This window comes from Chelonus insularis, unplaced genomic scaffold, assembly GCF_013357705.1.
Source record: "Chelonus insularis isolate UGA/USDA-ARS -01 unplaced genomic scaffold, ASM1335770v1 contig_68_pilon, whole genome shotgun sequence".
In the NCBI taxonomy this organism is placed as follows: Eukaryota; Metazoa; Arthropoda; class Insecta; order Hymenoptera; family Braconidae; genus Chelonus; species Chelonus insularis.
Genome location: NW_023276705.1, coordinates 176,237 through 194,289, shown reverse-complemented (window position 1 = coordinate 194,289; position 18,053 = coordinate 176,237). Strand labels below are relative to the sequence as shown.

General features: G+C 29.4%; 6 protein-coding genes, 2 non-coding genes and 1 pseudogene across 11 annotated transcripts; 3 read left to right on the top strand and 6 right to left on the bottom strand.

The window, feature by feature from the left end:
- Positions 1-67: 67 nt before the first annotated feature.
- Positions 68-2,050, top strand: LOC118070821 (retinal dehydrogenase 1-like). Its single transcript, XM_035089647.1, has 6 exons — positions 68-389; positions 447-917; positions 997-1,099; positions 1,166-1,464; positions 1,547-1,830; positions 1,908-2,050. The coding sequence occupies exons 1-6, from the start codon at positions 90-92 to the stop codon at positions 1,975-1,977; spliced, it is 1,527 nt and encodes a 508-aa protein (XP_034945538.1). The 5' UTR covers positions 68-89; the 3' UTR covers positions 1,978-2,050.
- Positions 2,051-2,281: 231 nt separating this feature from the next.
- Positions 2,282-3,720, top strand: LOC118070825 (retinal dehydrogenase 1-like; annotated as a pseudogene).
- Positions 3,394-3,584, bottom strand: LOC118070837 (U2 spliceosomal RNA). The gene has a single exon (XR_004690811.1). It is a non-coding gene; the product is annotated as a U2 spliceosomal RNA (small nuclear RNA).
- A 193-nt stretch (positions 3,721-3,913) lies between the features above and the next one.
- On the bottom strand, positions 3,914-12,063 carry LOC118070824 (15-hydroxyprostaglandin dehydrogenase [NAD(+)]-like). Of its 2 annotated transcripts, XM_035089653.1 has the most exons (8): positions 11,931-12,063; positions 11,020-11,136; positions 10,806-10,932; positions 10,615-10,721; positions 10,310-10,483; positions 10,088-10,233; positions 9,864-10,006; positions 3,914-3,928 (listed from the first exon to the last, which is right to left on the bottom strand). In XM_035089653.1, exons 2-7 carry the CDS (start codon positions 11,116-11,118, stop codon positions 9,865-9,867), a joined length of 795 nt encoding a protein of 264 aa, XP_034945544.1. In that variant the 5' UTR covers positions 11,119-11,136; positions 11,931-12,063; the 3' UTR covers positions 3,914-3,928; position 9,864. The 2 variants fall into 2 exon arrangements, with proteins under 2 accessions (XP_034945544.1, XP_034945545.1); XM_035089654.1 differs by lacking the exons at positions 3,914-3,928; positions 11,931-12,063 and having other exon boundaries at positions 9,532-10,006.
- On the top strand, positions 5,007-7,498 carry LOC118070822 (aldehyde dehydrogenase X, mitochondrial-like). The gene is made up of 7 exons (XM_035089648.1): positions 5,007-5,147; positions 5,285-5,449; positions 5,532-5,636; positions 5,794-5,895; positions 5,963-6,128; positions 6,210-7,125; positions 7,218-7,498. The coding sequence occupies exons 2-7, from the start codon at positions 5,414-5,416 to the stop codon at positions 7,360-7,362; spliced, it is 1,470 nt and encodes a 489-aa protein (XP_034945539.1). The 5' UTR covers positions 5,007-5,147; positions 5,285-5,413; the 3' UTR covers positions 7,363-7,498.
- LOC118070823 (15-hydroxyprostaglandin dehydrogenase [NAD(+)]-like) lies at positions 7,506-9,430 on the bottom strand. Of its 3 annotated transcripts, none has more exons than XM_035089651.1 (7): positions 9,292-9,430; positions 8,792-8,909; positions 8,585-8,711; positions 8,273-8,379; positions 8,014-8,187; positions 7,772-7,923; positions 7,506-7,691 (listed from the first exon to the last, which is right to left on the bottom strand). In XM_035089651.1, the coding sequence occupies exons 2-7, from the start codon at positions 8,888-8,890 to the stop codon at positions 7,541-7,543; spliced, it is 810 nt and encodes a 269-aa protein (XP_034945542.1). In that variant the 5' UTR covers positions 8,891-8,909; positions 9,292-9,430; the 3' UTR covers positions 7,506-7,540. The 3 variants fall into 3 exon arrangements, with proteins under 3 accessions (XP_034945542.1, XP_034945543.1, XP_034945540.1); XM_035089652.1 differs by having other exon boundaries at positions 9,297-9,393; XM_035089649.1 differs by lacking the exon at positions 9,292-9,430 and adding an exon at positions 9,160-9,237.
- LOC118070836 (U2 spliceosomal RNA) lies at positions 9,329-9,519 on the bottom strand. Its single transcript, XR_004690810.1, has one exon. It is a non-coding gene; the product is annotated as a U2 spliceosomal RNA (small nuclear RNA).
- Positions 12,064-12,484: 421 nt separating the features above from the next.
- LOC118070804 (15-hydroxyprostaglandin dehydrogenase [NAD(+)]-like) lies at positions 12,485-14,234 on the bottom strand. Its single transcript, XM_035089621.1, has 6 exons — positions 13,996-14,234; positions 13,780-13,906; positions 13,397-13,503; positions 13,146-13,319; positions 12,918-13,069; positions 12,485-12,635 (listed from the first exon to the last, which is right to left on the bottom strand). Exons 1-6 carry the CDS (start codon positions 14,092-14,094, stop codon positions 12,485-12,487), a joined length of 810 nt encoding a protein of 269 aa, XP_034945512.1. The 5' UTR covers positions 14,095-14,234.
- A 467-nt stretch (positions 14,235-14,701) lies between these two features.
- LOC118070803 (putative gustatory receptor 28b) lies at positions 14,702-16,646 on the bottom strand. The gene is made up of 4 exons (XM_035089620.1): positions 16,362-16,646; positions 14,977-15,048; positions 14,819-14,908; positions 14,702-14,755 (listed from the first exon to the last, which is right to left on the bottom strand). The coding sequence occupies exons 1-4, from the start codon at positions 16,644-16,646 to the stop codon at positions 14,702-14,704; spliced, it is 501 nt and encodes a 166-aa protein (XP_034945511.1).
- Between the last annotated feature and the right edge of the window lie 1,407 nt (positions 16,647-18,053).

Here is an 18,053-nt window from a genome sequence, read left to right as displayed (position 1 = left end):
CACTTTTAGTGTTGTTATCATCTTTATCTCATTTGATAGAAGTTGATTGCTTCTTCCCAAGAGTATATAATGATGTCATAAAGCACTGAATGCTATACTATTGCTCTACAAATCGTTCGGTGACTTTAAATTTGAATCTTATCATCATGGCAAACCCAAATATTAATATTAAATACACTCAGATTTTTATTAATAATGAATTCGTTAATTCTGTCAGTGGTAAAAAATTTCCAGTTCAAAACCCAAGTACTGAAAAAATAATAGCACAAGTTGCTGAAGGAGATAAAGCTGATATTGATAAGGCAGTCAAAGCAGCAAAGACTGCTTTTGCTAGGGCATCACCATGGAGAAAATTGAAACCATCAGAACGTGGTGTTCTTCTTCTAAAAGTAATTTTTTTTCTTATTCATTAAATTTACTAAATATATTAAAACTAATTTTAAAAGTTGGCAGATCTTGTAGAACGAGACAAAACTATACTTGCTAGCATTGAAACTCTAGAAAATGGGAAACCTTTTAGCGGAGCGGAATGGGAAATAAGTGCAACAGTAGAATTTCTTCGCTATTATGCAGGATGGTGTGATAAAATTCATGGAAGTACATTGCCATCTGACGATGGAACTGTCGTGATGACAAGAAAAGAACCTATTGGAGTAGCTGGACAAATAACTCCCTGGAATGGTCCAGTAGTTATTACTGCAATCAAATGGGGTCCAGCATTAGCTGCAGGGTGTACTGTTATTCTCAAGCCTGCTGAACAAGCTCCTTTAGCTATTCTATATTTAGCAGCGTTATCTAAAGAAGCAGGATTTCCTCCTGGAGTCATCAATGTCGTTCCTGGATATGGACCAACCGCTGGAGCTGCTCTTGCTGAGCATCCTGATGTAGCAAAGATTGCCTTTACTGGATCTGTTGAGGTAAAAAATATCGAATAATTATGTACACTATCAGCAAAGTGAAAGTTAAATCTTGGATTCTTTTTTAACCATTTTTTAGGTCGGAAAGAAAATTATGGTGGCTGCAGGTAATAGTAATCTTAAACGAGTAAGTCTTGAACTTGGTGGAAAGAGTCCATTTGTTATCTTCGATGATGTCAATGGTATGTGTGATCATCACAATTATGTACTTTTTTTAACATTGACAATTAACTAAAATATTACTCCAGTTGAGGAAGCAGCCCAAATTGCTCACGAAGCTATATTTAATTATTCTGGTCAAATTTGTATTGCTGCTTCTCGAGTCTACGTTCACTCAAAGATATATGATGCATTCATAAAAAAATCCAAGGAATTAGCTATTCAAAGGAAGGTTGGTGATCCTTTCGATCCGAAGACCATGCAAGGACCTCAAGTAGAACAGGACATCTTTGATAGAGCCATGAAATATATTAGCATAGGGAAAAAGGAAGGAGCTACTTTAGTAACTGGAGGAGAACGGCAAGGAAATGTTGGCTATTTTATTAAGGTATCTCTTTTTTAACTCTTGAATAAAATATTCATTTATTCTTCTAGAAATAGTTATTTTATACTTATCAAACTTTTTCCAGCCAACAATCTTTTCTGATGTTACTGATGACATGACGATTGCAAAAGAAGAAATTTTTGGTCCAGTTCAGTCAATTTTAAAGTTTGATACTATGGAAGATGTCATCAAAAGAGCCAATAACACAACCTACGGTCTAGGAGCTGGAGTTTTAACCAATGACATCAACAAAGCTCTTACATTTGCACAGGCAGTTGAGTCTGGTAGTGTTTGGGTAAATCAGTATGGTGCAGTGTCCACAACTGCTCCATTTGGAGGATATAAACAGTCTGGAATCGGTCGTGAATTGTAAATATAGATTGTATATTTAATTTTTTTTTTGAAATCATAAGTTTGATAATTAAATATTTTGATTATTTTTTCAGTGGTGCTGAAGGTTTGGAGCAATATTTAGAGACCAAAACCATTTCCATCAAACTTACTGAAAGTGCCTAAAGTTACTACTTTATAATTATTGTTTGATACATGATGATAAATGAATAAAAATGAATTATTTATACAGCAAAAAGCTATTTTAATTCCCTTAAATATCTTTATTATGCATTTTTGCAACTTTGTAATGATGTTATCACTTAATAATTATTTATTAGATCATTTGAATACACTGATAAGTCTAAAAATATCTTCTTATATATGCAATTCATTTAAATAAATATTAAACAGTGCTTGACCGCTAGAAAACAGTTTATGAATCTACTCATTTTATTACGAGCTTCAGTCTAACACTCTCAATAAAATCATGACTAGTCCCAATGTCGGAATAAAATATACTCAAATATTTATCAACAATTAATTCTTTAATTCAATAAGTGGTAAAAAATTATCAGTTATCAATCCAACGAATGAAAAAGTGATAGCTGAAGTTTCTGATGGTGATGTAGAAAATATTGATAAAGCTGTACAAGCAGCTAAATCATCATTTGCTAGAGGGTCTAGATGGCGAACAATTTTACCTATGGAACGAGTTGCTTATTTGTACAAGGTATTATTTGAGTTTCAATAGATTTTTTGTCTATTATTGAAATCAGTTAAATCTAGATTGCATTGATTGTTAGTTAGCTGATCTTATTGAACGTGATAGAGATTATCTTGTGAATATCCAGTCACTTGAAAGTGGAGAACTATTGTACACTAGTTTGTATGATGTTTATTCAACCATTCAAATATTTCGTTATTATGCGGGTTGGTGTGATAAAATCTATTATTACATTAACTACATCTTGAAATGGTCTCGCTGTAGTAATTGGAATGAAATGGGCCCCAGCTCTAGCAACTGGCTGCACAATTGTTCTAAAATCTGCAGAGCAAACACCAATAACAGCTTTATATCTTGCGGCATTGTTAAGGGAAGATGGATTACCTCCTGGAGTCATCAATGTCGTTCCTGGGTATGGACCAACTATTGGAGCTGCTCTTGCTAAACAACTTGATGTAGCAAAAATTGCCTTTACTGGATCTATTAAAGTAATATAATATCCTAACACAATGATAAATTGATAACTAAAAGATAATTGTTGATTTTTCTTTGAATTATTTTCGAGGTAGGAAGGGAAATTATGATGGCTGCAGAAAATAGCAACCTCAAGCGAGTGAGTCCTGAACTTGGTGGTAAAAGACCCTTTGTGATATTTGATGATGTCAATAGTTCGTATTCTGGTCTGCTTGTTAAGAAAATGAAGAACCCTCACGATTTATAGAAGAATTGGAGATCCTTTGAATCCAACGATAAATCATAGACTTCAAAATGCAATAAATCAATTAAATGTTAGAGCTCTGTCGACGTAATTATTACTAATTGATAAAGATTGGTTAAAGCAAACTACTGCCCTCATATTTGTTGTACTTAATTTATTGATGTGAGCCAATCCCGGCGGTACTGCAAGACCGGGACGACCCGTGATGAATCCAGAGCAAGCTCTAGGAAATCATCCATTTCCAAAAATCAGTTTAATATACTGAAGTCCGCATGGGACTTGTACCAGATATTAAGCTGATAAGAACAGATACTACACTTTGATCTTAGCCATTAGGCCAGAAGCGATACCAATTTCTTCCAATTTTTGCCCTTTATTAACTTTTTCAATACGTTTCACTATCAGAAAGAATGCGACACCTATATTTACTTCGAATAAACTCCATCGAAGTGGAGAGGCACATGACGCTATAGAAAACCGGTTTATTTCAAATTCATTGTACTGCTCCATACATCATAATAACAGATATTTTCAACATAATTTAATTTTTAAATATTTAAACTAATTAATTCATAAGTCTCTTAATTAATTAATTAAATGATTAATTAACAATTATTACAATTAAACCGACAAATCATTCTAATAACACTTATTTTTCAATGTTTATTACAAATTATGAATAGAACTATAACCTTAAAGGTCAAGTGGAATAAATAAATAAATAAATATTTGAACTAATTAATTCATAAGTCTCTTAATCAATTAATAATCAATTAACAAATTAATTTAATTATTAATCAACAATTATTATAATTGAACCGACAAATCATTTTAATAACACCTATTTTTCAGTGTTATTATAAATAATGAATGAAACATAATTTTATTTTTAACTATTTGAACTAATTAATTAATAAGTCTCTTGTATTGTTTCCATCTCTCTAGATGAACTAGAAAATGATAATTGCTAATTTTTACAGTTGATGAAGCAGCAGAAATTGCTCATGAAGCTATTCACAAGTATTCTGGTCAAATCTGTATTGATACTTCTGGAGTCTACGTTCACTCAAAAATCCACAATGAGTTTGTTAAGAAATCTTAAGAACTAGCTCTCCAACGGAGAATTGGAGATCTTTTTGATCCAAAGACAAAACACGGACCTCAAGTAGATTCGAGAATGTTTGATAAAATTATGAATTATATAGATAGATAGATAATAGTGTTTATTGTTTAGAAAGTTAAACAAAAGTGTTACATGAAACAGGAAAATAATAATAGATACAGAGAATTAAATTTACATGTACAGATAGTTATAAAGGAGAGAGCACTCTGATAACCGGTGGAGAACGCTATGGAAATATTGGATCGGTAGTGAATTGTAAGTTCCAATGATTAATTACTTATTATCAAAAATATTAATTTTCCATTCCTTTTATCTATCACTTCGCTGATGGACTATTGTAAATAAATCATCTTGCAGGGGTCTCATAGGAATGGAAGATTACCTCTAGATTGAAACGATCTCCATTAAGCTTAGTCAGAACGTTTGACTATCATTAAAAGATTGGTAACCATTTGATATTGGAAAAAATTGATGAACTGGTAATCTGCAGTGTTTGTCTGGTAATTATCTAAATAAAGGTCAAAGTCATTTATTAAACATTTGTTTTTTACTTTTATATCTCGAACCCCAGCAGCAATGTTCATCAAAGGCAACAAACTTGGCAGTATCTTTATTCCATAGCAAATTTAATCATTTTTTTTATCGCGTATTTACTGCTGTTGAATGAGATACCTAATACTTGATAGACCACTTCTATCCCCACTCCAAGATAAAGTTATATAAAGCGAATTCAACTGCGCAAGTGTACATCAAGAGCAGAAATTGTCAGTCAGCTGTTACTTTCACGTGTAATCATCAATTTTAATTTCACCTATTTTACAATTTTTGATATTTTGTTTTTTTTTTTTTTTCAACATTAAATCATTATCTATCTCACAGATATAATCTATTTAAATTCTATGTAACATAACTGCTCATTTTATAGGTAAGATACGTTGATAACCTCGTTGGAGATTTACGATAGTCCTCTAGAAATTTCAAAGCTGTATTGTGATATTTTTACAATCTAAATATTGAATATTATTGTTAATAATAATAATTGAATTTGTTGAAAATGGCAAACTCAAATCCATCGATTAAATATACACAGGTAAAGATATTCATTGATTGATTTACTTAGTTGTGAGAAAATAAAGTGATTCAATATTTCATGTAAATTTCAATCATTTCAGTTGTTCATCAATAACGAATTCGTAGATTCAGCCAGTGGAAAAAAATTCCCAACATATAATCCTTCAAATGGAAATGTAATCACACAAGTATCAGAGGGAGATAAAGTAATTATCTCAAATATTTTATTTTTCAATGATAATAGTGATAGTGGAATACAAATATTTTACTTACACTTTTCTTGAATAAATGAGAAGAATAAAGGGATCAAGTATTCAGTGATTTACACTTAGCATTAATAATAAAATTAATTAATTGTTTTAGGCTGATGTTGATAAGGCTGTTGCTGCTGCACAATCAGCTTTTAAAAGAGGATCACCATGGCGTTCAATGGATGCCTCTAAACGTGGAGTATTAATCAATAAGGTATCAATTTCCTTGAACTGATTAGATGAATATTGAAATTGTTAATCATTAATTTATTCTACGAAAGTTGGCTGATCTGCTGAAAAGAGATGTTGACTACATTGCTAGTTTAGAAACTTTGGACAATGGTAAAACATTTAGAAGTGCTCAAGGAGATGTCCACTGTAGTGCTAGTGTCTTGAGATACTATGCTGGGTGGTGTGATAAAATCCATGGAAACACTATACCTTCTGGTTCGTTCTTGAATTAATTATTCAATACATTTTTTATCCATTAGATATTTATTGAATAACTTGATGTATAATCTTTTTTAGACGGTGGTAACTTCACTGTAACTCGTAAAGAACCTGTTGGAGTAGTAGGTCAAATAATTCCCTGGAATTATCCAGTGATGATGCTAGCATGGAAATGGGGTCCAGCTTTAGCGACTGGTTGTACAATTGTTTTGAAACCTGCAGAGCAAACACCATTAACAGCTTTATACTTAGCTGCTCTAACTAAAGAAGCTGGATTCCCTCCTGGAGTGATCAATGTTATTCCTGGATATGGACCAACTGCAGGAGCAGCAATTGCTGAACATCCTGATATCCGCAAAGTTGCATTCACTGGTTCAACTGAAATTGGACATTCTATTCTTGCTGCTGCTGCTAAAAGTAATCTTAAACGTGTGAGCTTAGAACTTGGTGGAAAAAGTCCAATTGTTATATTTGATGATGCTGATATTAAAGAAGCTGCTGAAATTGCTTACCATGCATTATTTGATAATCATGGCCAGTCCTGCTGTGCAGGATCACGAACATTTGTTCAAGCTAAAATTTATGATCAGTTTGTGAAGGTAGCTAAGGAGTTAGCAGCAAAGAGGAAAGTTGGAGATCCATTCAACCCTTCAACAGTTCAAGGTCCTCAAATTGATGAAGAAATGTTTAATAAAATTATGGGCTTGATTAAATCTGGAAAAGAAGAAGGTGCTGTTGTGGAGACTGGTGGTGAACGTGAAGGAAACGTAGGATATTTTGTTAAACCAACAGTCTTCTCTGGTGTTAAAGATCATATGAGAATCGCTAAAGAAGAAATATTCGGACCTGTTCAATCTATTCTTAAGTTTGAAACGTTGGAGGAAGTTATTGAAAGAGCCAATAATACAACCTATGGTCTTGCTGCTGCTGTTATCACTAATGACATCAATAAAGCACTCCAATTTTCTCAATCTGTCGATGCAGGCTCTGTTTGGTATGTAAAAAAGTTGATAAAAAATTAATAAATTTAAATGATGTGTTTAAACATCAATTACTTTTCAATAAACATTAATATTATTTTTTCAGGATCAATTGTTACGACGCTATCACTCCTCAAACACCTTTCGGAGGCTACAAGAAATCTGGAATTGGCCGAGAGCTTGGTGAAGATGGGCTAGAAGGTTACTTGGAAACCAAGACAATTTCTATTCGTGTTCCAAAAATTAATTAAAATATATTTCAGAATATTTTCATATCATCTTTAACCAAAAATTTTTCTACATTTTGTATCTAAAGAAACTTTTTTATATCTATTTTAACATTAATTATAATCAACAAAACTGAATAGATAGCTATTTTCAATTCTATGAAGTTTTATTTTTATTTGAATTATCATCTATTATCGTACTTTATTTGTCTATGGATTCAATTGGAGTTAACATATCTGTGAAATTAATAAATTTCAATGCACATGTAGGTTCACCATTTATCTTTACCCAAGCTGCATTAGTTGATGGATCTTTTATCAATTTCATGACATCTGGTGCCAGCTCTTCCGGTCTATTAGAATAACAAAAATGAAAATATATAAAAGAGAAAGTGACTCTTTTTTTAATAAAATTATTTAATCATCAACATACTTAAGCCCAGGCAATCTTTCTACTTCCCCTAAGTCTTCTTGTTGAATATAATCTAAAAATGGTGATGTTGTTTGTGGTATCATATCAGTATCTACTCGTCCAGGGCACATCACTTTTACTGCTACTCCAGTTCTTTCATAATGATAAGGACTCTACAAAATATTGTTTCAATTTAATGAAATAATACCAACTATTTTACGATTATTTTACATTTATATTAATTATTAGGAGTAAAAACTCACTCCCATTTGACGACTAAATGCAACTATTGCTGCTTTTGTTGCTGAATAAATTGGAATTAAATTCACTACAGAAAAAGCTGCTATTGATCCAATATTAATGACAATTCCTCCTTTTCCACCTTTGTGTTTACCCATATAATTGATTCCAAGTAAGGTTCCATGAATTACACCTTTCTTCGATCATGAGAAAGGAAAATACATATCTTTTTAATTTATTAGAATGCTAAAAGTAGATATAAATTTAAATAATTTTGCTCACAACGTTAACGTCAACCATCAAATACCATCGTGGATAGTTTAATATACCAGCATTATTTATCATTATTTCCAGGCCGCCCATCTGTTCTACAGCTTTCATAAAACTTTCTGAAAAGTGATTTTCTTCGTATAAGAATATTAAAAAAATAGGTCTGAGCACACTTTGTCTGTGCTATGTTTGCTTGCAAATATCATGAAACGTAGAGATATGATGAAAATTCAAATTTTACCAATCGACCCAATTTCAATAACTTCCTAATGGGAAGTTAATAACATTTGAGTTATTCTGTATAAAGTAGTATGATATATTTACCTTCAAACTGTTTAATATCTGCAACGTTTGTTGTAACAAATATTATTCGTCCTTGTCCAAATTCATTATTTAATTGTTTCATTGATTTCAAACCAGCTGATTCATTAATATCTAAAATTGCAACAGTCTGCACAAATATAATTAACAATTAAAATAATGTAGGTATTTATTTAAGTACAATCATTTATTAATCAAAAATAATTTCACCTTTGCTCCATTTAATAATAATTGACGACATAATTGAAAACCAATTCCCAATGCACCACCTGTTACTATAGCACGAGCTCCTTCAATATCTGTTTTCATTTTAGCTACTCCTCTATGACTAACGAAAATTTATTTTTTACATTGAAATAAATTGACTTATATTTTAAATATATGAAAATATGATGATAAATATACTGAATTATGATGCACATTCATAGGTTATGTTGATATTTTTCCATATTGATGAATGGAAATAATGATTTTCAACATTGAAGTGACAAAAGTTATCAGTTTGTTAACGATATTAACATAACTTTTTAATTTTGAGCATTTAAATTTATTATTAATGATTTTTCAGTACTACGTACTACCATTACATGTTGAAAATGATACATTGGTGAACTACTTCAATTACTAAGGAATGAGCAAAGACTGTTCACACTTAGATAAATTAGAGCTTAAAATAATTAATCATTAGTAATTAATAGAGATTTATTTACTCTACTTATTATTTGCAAATTGATTATGCTTGATCTATTAATGTGAGCCGATCCCGGCGGTACTGCAAGACCGGGACGACCCGTGATGAATCCAGAGCAAGCTCTAGGAAATCATCCATTTCCAAAAATCAGTTTAATATACTGAAGTCCGCATGGGACTTGTACCAGATATTAAGCTGATAAGAACAGATACTACACTTTGATCTTAGCCATTAGGCCAGAAGCGATACCAATTTCTTCCAATTTTTGCCCTTTATTAACTTTTTCAATACGTTTCACTATCAGAAAGAATGCGACACCTATATTTACTTCGAATAAACTCCATCGAAGTGGAGAGGCACATGTCGCTATAGAAAACCGGTTTATTTCAAATTCATTGTACTGCTCCATACATCATAATAACAGATATTTTCAACATAATTTAATTTTTAAATATTTAAACTAATTAATTCATAAGTCTCTTAATTAATTAATTAAATGATTAATTAACAATTATTACAATTAAACCGACAAATCATTCTAATAACACTTATTTTTCAATGTTTATTACAAATTATGAATAGAACTATAACCTTAAAGGTCAAGTGGAATCAAACTGTCTGGTATTTCTGCGAATTTCACTGTTGATGTAGGATATTCAGTCATTTTCACCCAAGCTGCATTATTCGATGGGTCTTCTATCAGCTGCATCACTGCTGGTGCAATATCTTTTGGCCTGTAATTGTAAGGTATTTATAAAAAACAAGCAAAAATATATTATACTCTAATCATATATAAATTAGTAACTAATATTTACTCCAAACCAGGTGCATCTATTAGGGCTTGTGCTTGTTCTTTGTCAACATACTCCAAACATTTGGAAGGCATGTTCATAGCTAAATTTGTGATTACCAATCCTGGACATATTGACTTTACTGCAACTCCAGTTTTCTCGTAATAATTCTAACAAAATAAATCAACACCATTCAATAATTATTGCTTTATAACCATATTCATTAATTATTTTAATCATATTTACACCCATAAAACGACTAAATGTGACAACAGCAGCTTTCGTTGAAGCATAGATTGGAGAAAAACTTTCTTTCATGAATGGTGCAATGGAGCCTGTGTTAATGATAGTTCCTCCTTTACCACCTTTATGTTTACCCATGTAATCGATTCCAAGTAAAGTTCCTTGAACTACTCCTTTCTTGGACAATTCAGAAATAAAAGAAGATTAAGCATCAATGAGTAGCAGCAATTATATAAAGAAAAATACTTAATAAGGATTGCTAATTATAATAATTGTTTTTAGATCATAAATAACAGCATTTTTCTTACCACGTTGATGTCAATCATCAAACTCCATACTGCTGAATCTAGTATCCCAGCATTGTTAATTACAATTTCCAATCCTCCAAGTTTTTGGACAGCTTTCTTGAAGCTATCTAAAAAATCAATGTAGTTATTTTATGTTTTTAGATTATATTTAATTAATTTTATAAATTTTAAGAATAATCTAATGAACTCACTTTCAAGTTCATTAGAGTTTGCTACGTCTGTTGCAAAAAATATTGATCTTCCTTGTCCAAACTCCTGATTCAATTTGTTTGTAGCTTCCTGACCAGCTGATTGATCGATGTCAAAGATTGCCACCATCTTTTTTAATCAAATTTAAAACATCATTATTAGTTTCAGAAACATAATTATCATTTATTTGAATGTATAGAGGAATAATTATTTTACTTTAGCTCCTTTTATCAACAAATGACGACATAATTGAAAACCAATTCCTTGGACTCCTCCAGTCACAATGGCTCTAGAATCCTTGATAGTTCCACTCATATTGATTATTCACAGTTACTATAATTGTCAGTAATATTCATTCAGACATTTTGTATACACAAACACTAGCAATTCAAAGTCTTAGTTTTCATATTTTTGATTGATAATAAATATAAAGTAATGTGAATAACTAAACTTGTTGATAATTCAAATATGATAAGATAAGCTGGATTAATTTACAAATACATTATTATGATAATGATTTGCGGCAATGATAATTTTTAATTCAATAATTTTTTTAAAAATTATTCTACATTCTTTTCATGTAATTATTAACGAATGATTAAATAATTTATTTCCTTAAAATAAGGATCAAACAATTTTAAACAGAATAATACAAATATAAATATATAATTCAATTCAAATATTAAAGACTCAATGATACTCAACTATAAAATGCATGAATTCCAATTATGTAGCACACATAATTGGATATTATATCAATCGAGGATATAACATACTACGTAGCATCAAGACCTAATCATTATTCCAAGTTTCAATCATTTATTCATCAATTAATGTCTTCATCAGGTTTATAGTGATTATTGCTGTACCCAGTTTTTACATAAGTTTTTTAAACATTTAGTTTCATAACACTGCAATATTCTAAGAGTCTCAATGCTTGTAAAATTAATTTCATTTTTCGACAAATAAACCAATAAAAGTCGTTATATTATTAATTTATTTTAAATTTACAGTTCGTCGTTAAGTAATAATGCCTCATTTAAAACGTCTAATTATACACAATTTTTATATTAAGAAATAATGATTTTAATTTTTATTAAAAAATAAATTCTATTCGAAATACTCACACTTATTATCAATAAAGAATTTAATAATTAATAATGGTTATTAAAGAGTTAAAATGGCGAATAATTAAATTTTTTCAAAAGTCTCTCAACTATCTTCTCTGGTAGTCGACCAGAAGTGATATAACTCTCCAGTGTTATCTTTCAATCTTTTTATAAGTAGAATTGCCTGGGTATGAATTCAATTTATGATACATTGCATAAACAATTACATGCCCACTTGCCACTTCATCTGAAAATTGATATACACTAGTGTACGTGCTGATTTATATACATGTATTCAACTGACGTGTTACATGATCTCTGTTTTTAGATAGCAAAAGGTTGTACGAGTTTATTTTAATTTTATATACAAATTTTCTCAATTAGTTTATAGATAAAATTATTTCTCAGTAATATGAACTTCTTTAAATAAAAGCAATTGCAAATTAATTCATAGAGGAAATAGTTTCCTTATAAGTTTAATATTTCTATGAATCTTGTTGACTTAAGTTAAGATAATTAAGTAAGTAAAGTATGAGCTTATTACTACTATTTCTATGTAATATAATTTAATTCTAGTCATCTTGAGATTCATGTGGAATTAAATTGTCAGGAAAATCCAAAAAGTATAGTCTTGATGTAGGTACTTCTGCAATTTTCACCCATGTTGTGCTGGTTGAAGGATCTTTGATCAATGCCATGACTTCAAGTGCAACATCTTCTGGTCTATAATGACAATAAACACACTTGATATAAATTTTTACATCAACATTATTCTTTCATACCATTTTCATAAACATTTTTTCGTATTTAACAATAACTAATAGACAGATAATCATTATCAAAAGTAAATGAAAGATTTTAATTATGTTATGAAATGTTCTCATGTCCGTTGTAATATCTAATATCTTATAATCATCTATCTAGTAGTAATTGTATTTTACTAATGACTGAAATTGGTAAATCAATTCAACAAAAATTCATAAAGCTTTTTGAATGATGTCATACTTCAATGCAGGTAAGCTCTTGATTATTTCAGCTGCGTCATCTGGTTTGACCAGATAATCCAGAAATTGATCAGGACAAAATGTTATCAAATTTGATTCTGTTCGTCCAGGACACATCACTTTTATTGCCACTCCAGACTTATCATAAAATGTCTATAAATATATAATAAATAAATCAATTATAATCTGCATTTTAATAATAATATAAGCAGGTCAACAAAAAAATTACCCCCATAATACGACTGTATGTCATAATAGCAGCTTTGCTGGCAGAATAAATTGGCGAGAAACTGTCTTTCATAATTGGTGCAATAGAGCCCATGTTGATGATAGTTCCACCTTTTCCACCTTTGTGTTTACCCATGTGATCAAATCCTAGCATCGTTCCATTAATTACTCCTTTCTATTTGACACAATAATATTTTTAAAATATAAAATTTTGATTGTTAATAATACTGTGATAAATTCATATATTCTTACTATATTTATGTCAAGCATTGATTCCCATCTTTTATAGTCTAATATTCCAGCATTGTTTATTACAATTTCTAGTCCTCCAAGCTCTTCAACAGCTTTGTGAAAATTTTCTGGAAGCAATGAATTATTATTATTATTATTATTATTATTATTATAAATATTTACAACTGCATTAATTTGATGTCAAGTAGGTTGTTATTATAATTATCAAGATATAATCAACAAATTTGTGATGTTATTGTGATAGATAAAAATATATAATAATCAGATTTGGCTTTATCAAAATCATTTTGTAGATATGATGATATGCGTTTGTTTTTGCTTGATCTATTTTTTAGATTGTACTAATTATATTCATTTAGGTCATTTATAAATAATTAAATTACCTTTAAATTGATCTGCATTTGATACATCTGTCACAAAAAATAATGATCGACCTTCTCCAAATTCATCATTCAGTTTTTTCATTGATTCAACACCTGCTGATTCATTAATATCGAGAATAGCAATGGTCTATTTTAACAGAAAATATTAATTAAAAAATTAACATTGATCACGATTATTAAAAATGTATTGAAAAAAAAAATGACATATTAACTCACTTTAGCTTCATTCATTAATAGATGTCGACTAATTTGAAAACCAATTCCTTGAGCACCTCCAGTAATAATTGCTCGAGAATTTTCTATTTTTTCGCTCATTTTTCTTTTAAGTAATTTATATGTATAATTAATTATTCCTATTTTATTATTTTTTGTTTTAAATGAAATAAATATTACTCTAAGAAATGTAAAGAAGACTTCTTAGTCACTGTCTTCGAACAAACAGCTCAACGTTTGAATGCTGAAAAGACTCAACTATAAATGGAACTCATCAATAAAAAATCATTACTGTATTCTGTTTATCTTCAAAATAAGTATTTCGTATAATAGATATATAATTTATCAATATCTAAACATATTAAGCTATTACAACTATCAAAAAAAGGTTTGGATAACAATTTGATAACCAAATTGAAAGTTTGAATGCAAAAGAGTAGAGAACAATAAATATTAAGTTGTCCTCCCATAAAATATAATTGAACAAATAAAGTGTTGCAATGCTTACATCATTCAGACAATGCCTTCTCATAATATTACTTTCAAGTTATTTTTAATTTCATTGTTTCTTATCTTACTATTTTAATTTATCAATTTTCAATACTATAAAAAATTAGATTATGAATTTATAATGTCTAAATCATTCCAGATGTAGGACATTTAAATAATTAGCTTTGGTTCACTTTTTTTTTTTTTTATTATTTCTGTGTTACAATTGAAATTGAAGGAAAATAACAAGATTAGTAATAGAACTTCCTAAAATCTGAAAGAATTTTTATAAAATTAAATATTTAGAAGTTCATCATTATTATTATAAATCACTTACTGAAAATAGTAAAGAGCCATCCAATGGAATAATTCCATATGCAGTGAAGTTTATTTTTCGACTCAAAAGGTCATAAGAAAAATCCATCAGCTGATCCATATGAAAAAGATATTCAAATTTAAATGGTTAAGTTAATCATTTTTGTTAAGCTTAATTACCGCATTCTCCATGTCTTCAGACATTGAACATAGATTCAAGAGCCAATGAAGATTATCTGGAATAATGCTAATCTGAAAGACAGGATATTGTACTCATTATTTGACAAATTCAAGAAATAACTACTCAGTACAAGTTTAGAGGATAATAATAAATCTAATCAGAGTATCATTTGGGGACATTTCTGAAGTACAAGGTATTATTTGAATGTAGCTGAAGTTTCGACCGGAAGTCAATTATTCGTTTACAAGTCTTTTTCGTCGATTTTCTAACATTCAAAAGTTCTAATGACCGACTTCCGGCCAATCTGGAATAATAAAAATTGGCGGATATGTTTTGCATAATGCAAAGAATATCTCTGCCAATTTTTGAGTGGATCTAAATCGGTGTTTCTAAGTTGATTTTTTTTTGTAAAAACAACCTTTTTTTCTTTGGATTTACTGCTTTCTTTCAAATCCTAAGGGTTGAATTTGACTTATTTTTCCTTTTTACGTACTTCATATGATTCCTGTGCGTTGGTTTAATTTGTTTTTTATTTTTTAATATTTTTTTTTTCGTTCATATGAATGTTTGAAACTTCAGCTACATTTATTGGAGGACATTTGTATAGTTTAGGGACAGTCCCCAAAAAAAAATCATGTATCCAACGTATTAGTCCAGTCAATATAGGAGACTTGGCTCCATTAGTGTTGAAAATTTTTGTACAAAGAGCAATTTTTAATTTTCTGATATCAAAATATCCGTAATGATCTGTAGAAAAAATGTGCCCAAAAACGAAAATGCGCTGAATTTTTTTTTATACGATTTTTTCGCATTTTTGTGGTACCGTGTATCTAAGCGAGACAGCATTATAGGCGGCACCACGCACTAGAAAAAGACACAACTATCAGAATTTAAAAATCGTATTTTCGATAAAAAAAATTGTAGTTTGCTTGTTTAATATTATTTTATTAATTATTTGATGAACAAAAAAACCTACAAAATCATCAATTTCTTAAATTTGGTAATTTTTTTACTTATTTATCAAAATTTGTTTTTTTATTTATGTATGAAAAATTACTTCATTATAATAAATATTACATTTATTTATGATCTTAATTTAATATTTTTTTTAATTTTTTGGGTCAAATATTTGAAAGATTTTCTAAGTAATTTAATAATAAATAAATTGAAAATATTGCTAACATTAGCAATTAAATGTTTAGATTCAAATTTATTGCGATTTTTTTAGACATTTTTCTTTCAAGGATCTTGATGATGTAGTAACTGGCTTCTGACCACTTTAGTATTTTTTTTTTAATATTGATAAAATGTAAACAGCTTTTTTGGGTTCTTAACAAAACTTTAAGAATCAATCAATGCATGTAATTAAAAAAAAATACCTTACCTCTTTTTTGATACTATTGACAGTAGTAATCAAGGTAATAATTGCCGAAGCTACGATAAAAAGCCACAGGGTGTCACAAATGTCGTGGCTTGGATTAAGTGAATTTTTGGTAACATAAAATTTGTAAAAGTTGTAATATGATATAAATGTTATAACTGTTCCTAAATATATAACAGATGATAATACAGGAATGGCATAGAAGTGTGATAATTTATCAAAAATGTCACAAAGATGAACATACACATATTTGAAATTCACTATACGACATACAGAATTGTCCTTCATAGGCAATTTGCTGATGAAAATGTTCCTCACTTTGATATTATCTAGGATATTACCGAAATTCAAAATTTCTCTGTTCATCACTTTAAGCTGATGATTGATTACTTCTAATATCAGTGAATATTGAATCAGCACCCATGCACTAACTAATGTAGAAATATACCAACAAAATAAGAATATAAAACTGTCGAATCCAAATTCTATTATAGTTAATATCAAACTAATTCCAACATTTATTACAAAAATAAACCCAATTCTTGGAGTGACTTGCCAATTATATCTGATAGAATTATTCAACATTCTTCCTACTTTTATGAGATGTTCACCTATGTAAAAAACGGTATTTTTATGTAAAATGTACAACATCAAGACACCAGTAATTCTAAAAATTTCACAAACAACTAATCCAGCATTAACAGCTCTGATTACTACTGACACTTTTGAAGATTTATTCAACTCTGAAAGGCACTGAAAAGCATATATGCCACTTGAACAATTACCAATCATGATCAGCACACTGTAAGCTAATCCCCATATTGAAACACTCATAACTTTCTTTGTATCATTGCTCATTCTTCCATCTGAATTAGAGTGTGGATGAATTGCCCATGATGAGAAATTTATCTTCCATGGTAGCAATCCTAGTATTTTGAACACGAATAAATTACAATAGACGAAAAGAGTATTAAAACAAAGGTACTTGGAGAACATTTTTCAAAATTTGAATATTACATAATGGACACTAATGCTGTAACATTGTAAATTGAATTGACATTGCCAGGACTGTTACAATTATTCTAATGACTTGTGATATCATCAACAAGACAATAAGTGGTATTCTATATTCAACCTAATGTATTAAGTTCATTATCCAGCTATCGATCGTAATTATTTGTTTAATACTCTCCATTTTTACATGACTTCAAGATCTAATCACATGGATTATGATTTAATTTATAAATTTCTTGTATTAACATGAGTCAATACCATGACTCAATAAAAGGAATTAAAATTCTTATTTAAATTACAGAAAAAATTACATCAGGTAAAAAGGAAGGCGCTTACCATGAACATCAGATTTTTGTTAAAAACCATGTGATCTGAAAACTCTAAAGAACAAGTTTCAAACTTGCATACTTGTCAGTATTTCAAATAAAAGTATTTGAAATACTCATTTAAATACTTTTTACGGTATTTCAAATAATATCTAAGTACTGACAACAAAAAGTATTTGATAATTGTATTTAAATATTTCAAAAAGGTACTTTATTTAAAATATGTCAACACGGAGAGAAAAATAGGATAATTTTTATATAGACACTTGGGTAAAAATTACGGTTCTCCGTATTTTTTACTCCGTAAGAATTTTTATTATACGGAACCCTAATAATTCATCAACAAGCAGCACCA

Coding starts and splice junctions, on each gene's coding strand:
- LOC118070822 (XM_035089648.1), top strand. CDS start 5,414: ATGGCAAACTCAAATCCATCGATTAAATATACACAG. Junction 5,450..5,531: donor CATCGATTAAATATACACAG/GTAAAGATATTC, acceptor CAATCATTTCAG/TTGTTCATCAATAACGAATT. Junction 5,896..5,962: donor GTGGAGTATTAATCAATAAG/GTATCAATTTCC, acceptor ATTCTACGAAAG/TTGGCTGATCTGCTGAAAAG.
- LOC118070803 (XM_035089620.1), bottom strand. CDS start 16,646: ATGAAGGACAATTCTGTATGTCGTATAGTGAATTTCAAATATGTGTAT. Junction 15,049..16,361: donor TCAATAGTATCAAAAAAGAG/GTAAGGTATTTT, acceptor CCTGTCTTTCAG/ATTAGCATTATTCCAGATAA. Junction 14,909..14,976: donor CTGAAGACATGGAGAATGCG/GTAATTAAGCTT, acceptor CATATGGATCAG/CTGATGGATTTTTCTTATGA.
- LOC118070804 (XM_035089621.1), bottom strand. CDS start 14,094: ATGAGCGAAAAAATAGAAAATTCTCGAGCAATTATTACTGGAGGTGCT. Junction 13,907..13,995: donor TATTAATGAATGAAGCTAAA/GTGAGTTAATAT, acceptor CTGTTAAAATAG/ACCATTGCTATTCTCGATAT. Junction 13,070..13,145: donor CATACAGTCGTATTATGGGG/GTAATTTTTTTG, acceptor ATATATTTATAG/ACATTTTATGATAAGTCTGG.
- LOC118070821 (XM_035089647.1), top strand. CDS start 90: ATGCTATACTATTGCTCTACAAATCGTTCGGTGACTTTAAATTTGAAT. Junction 918..996: donor CCTTTACTGGATCTGTTGAG/GTAAAAAATATC, acceptor ACCATTTTTTAG/GTCGGAAAGAAAATTATGGT. Junction 1,831..1,907: donor TCTGGAATCGGTCGTGAATT/GTAAATATAGAT, acceptor TTATTTTTTCAG/TGGTGCTGAAGGTTTGGAGC.
- LOC118070823 (XM_035089651.1), bottom strand. CDS start 8,890: ATGAAAACAGATATTGAAGGAGCTCGTGCTATAGTAACAGGTGGTGCA. Junction 8,380..8,584: donor AGATATTAAACAGTTTGAAG/GTAAATATATCA, acceptor ATCACTTTTCAG/AAAGTTTTATGAAAGCTGTA. Junction 7,692..7,771: donor GAAAGATTGCCTGGGCTTAA/GTATGTTGATGA, acceptor TTATTCTAATAG/ACCGGAAGAGCTGGCACCAG.
- LOC118070824 (XM_035089653.1), bottom strand. CDS start 11,118: ATGAGTGGAACTATCAAGGATTCTAGAGCCATTGTGACTGGAGGAGTC. Junction 10,234..10,309: donor CATTTAGTCGTTTTATGGGT/GTAAATATGATT, acceptor TTATTTTGTTAG/AATTATTACGAGAAAACTGG. Junction 10,007..10,087: donor ATAGATGCACCTGGTTTGGA/GTAAATATTAGT, acceptor TTACAATTACAG/GCCAAAAGATATTGCACCAG.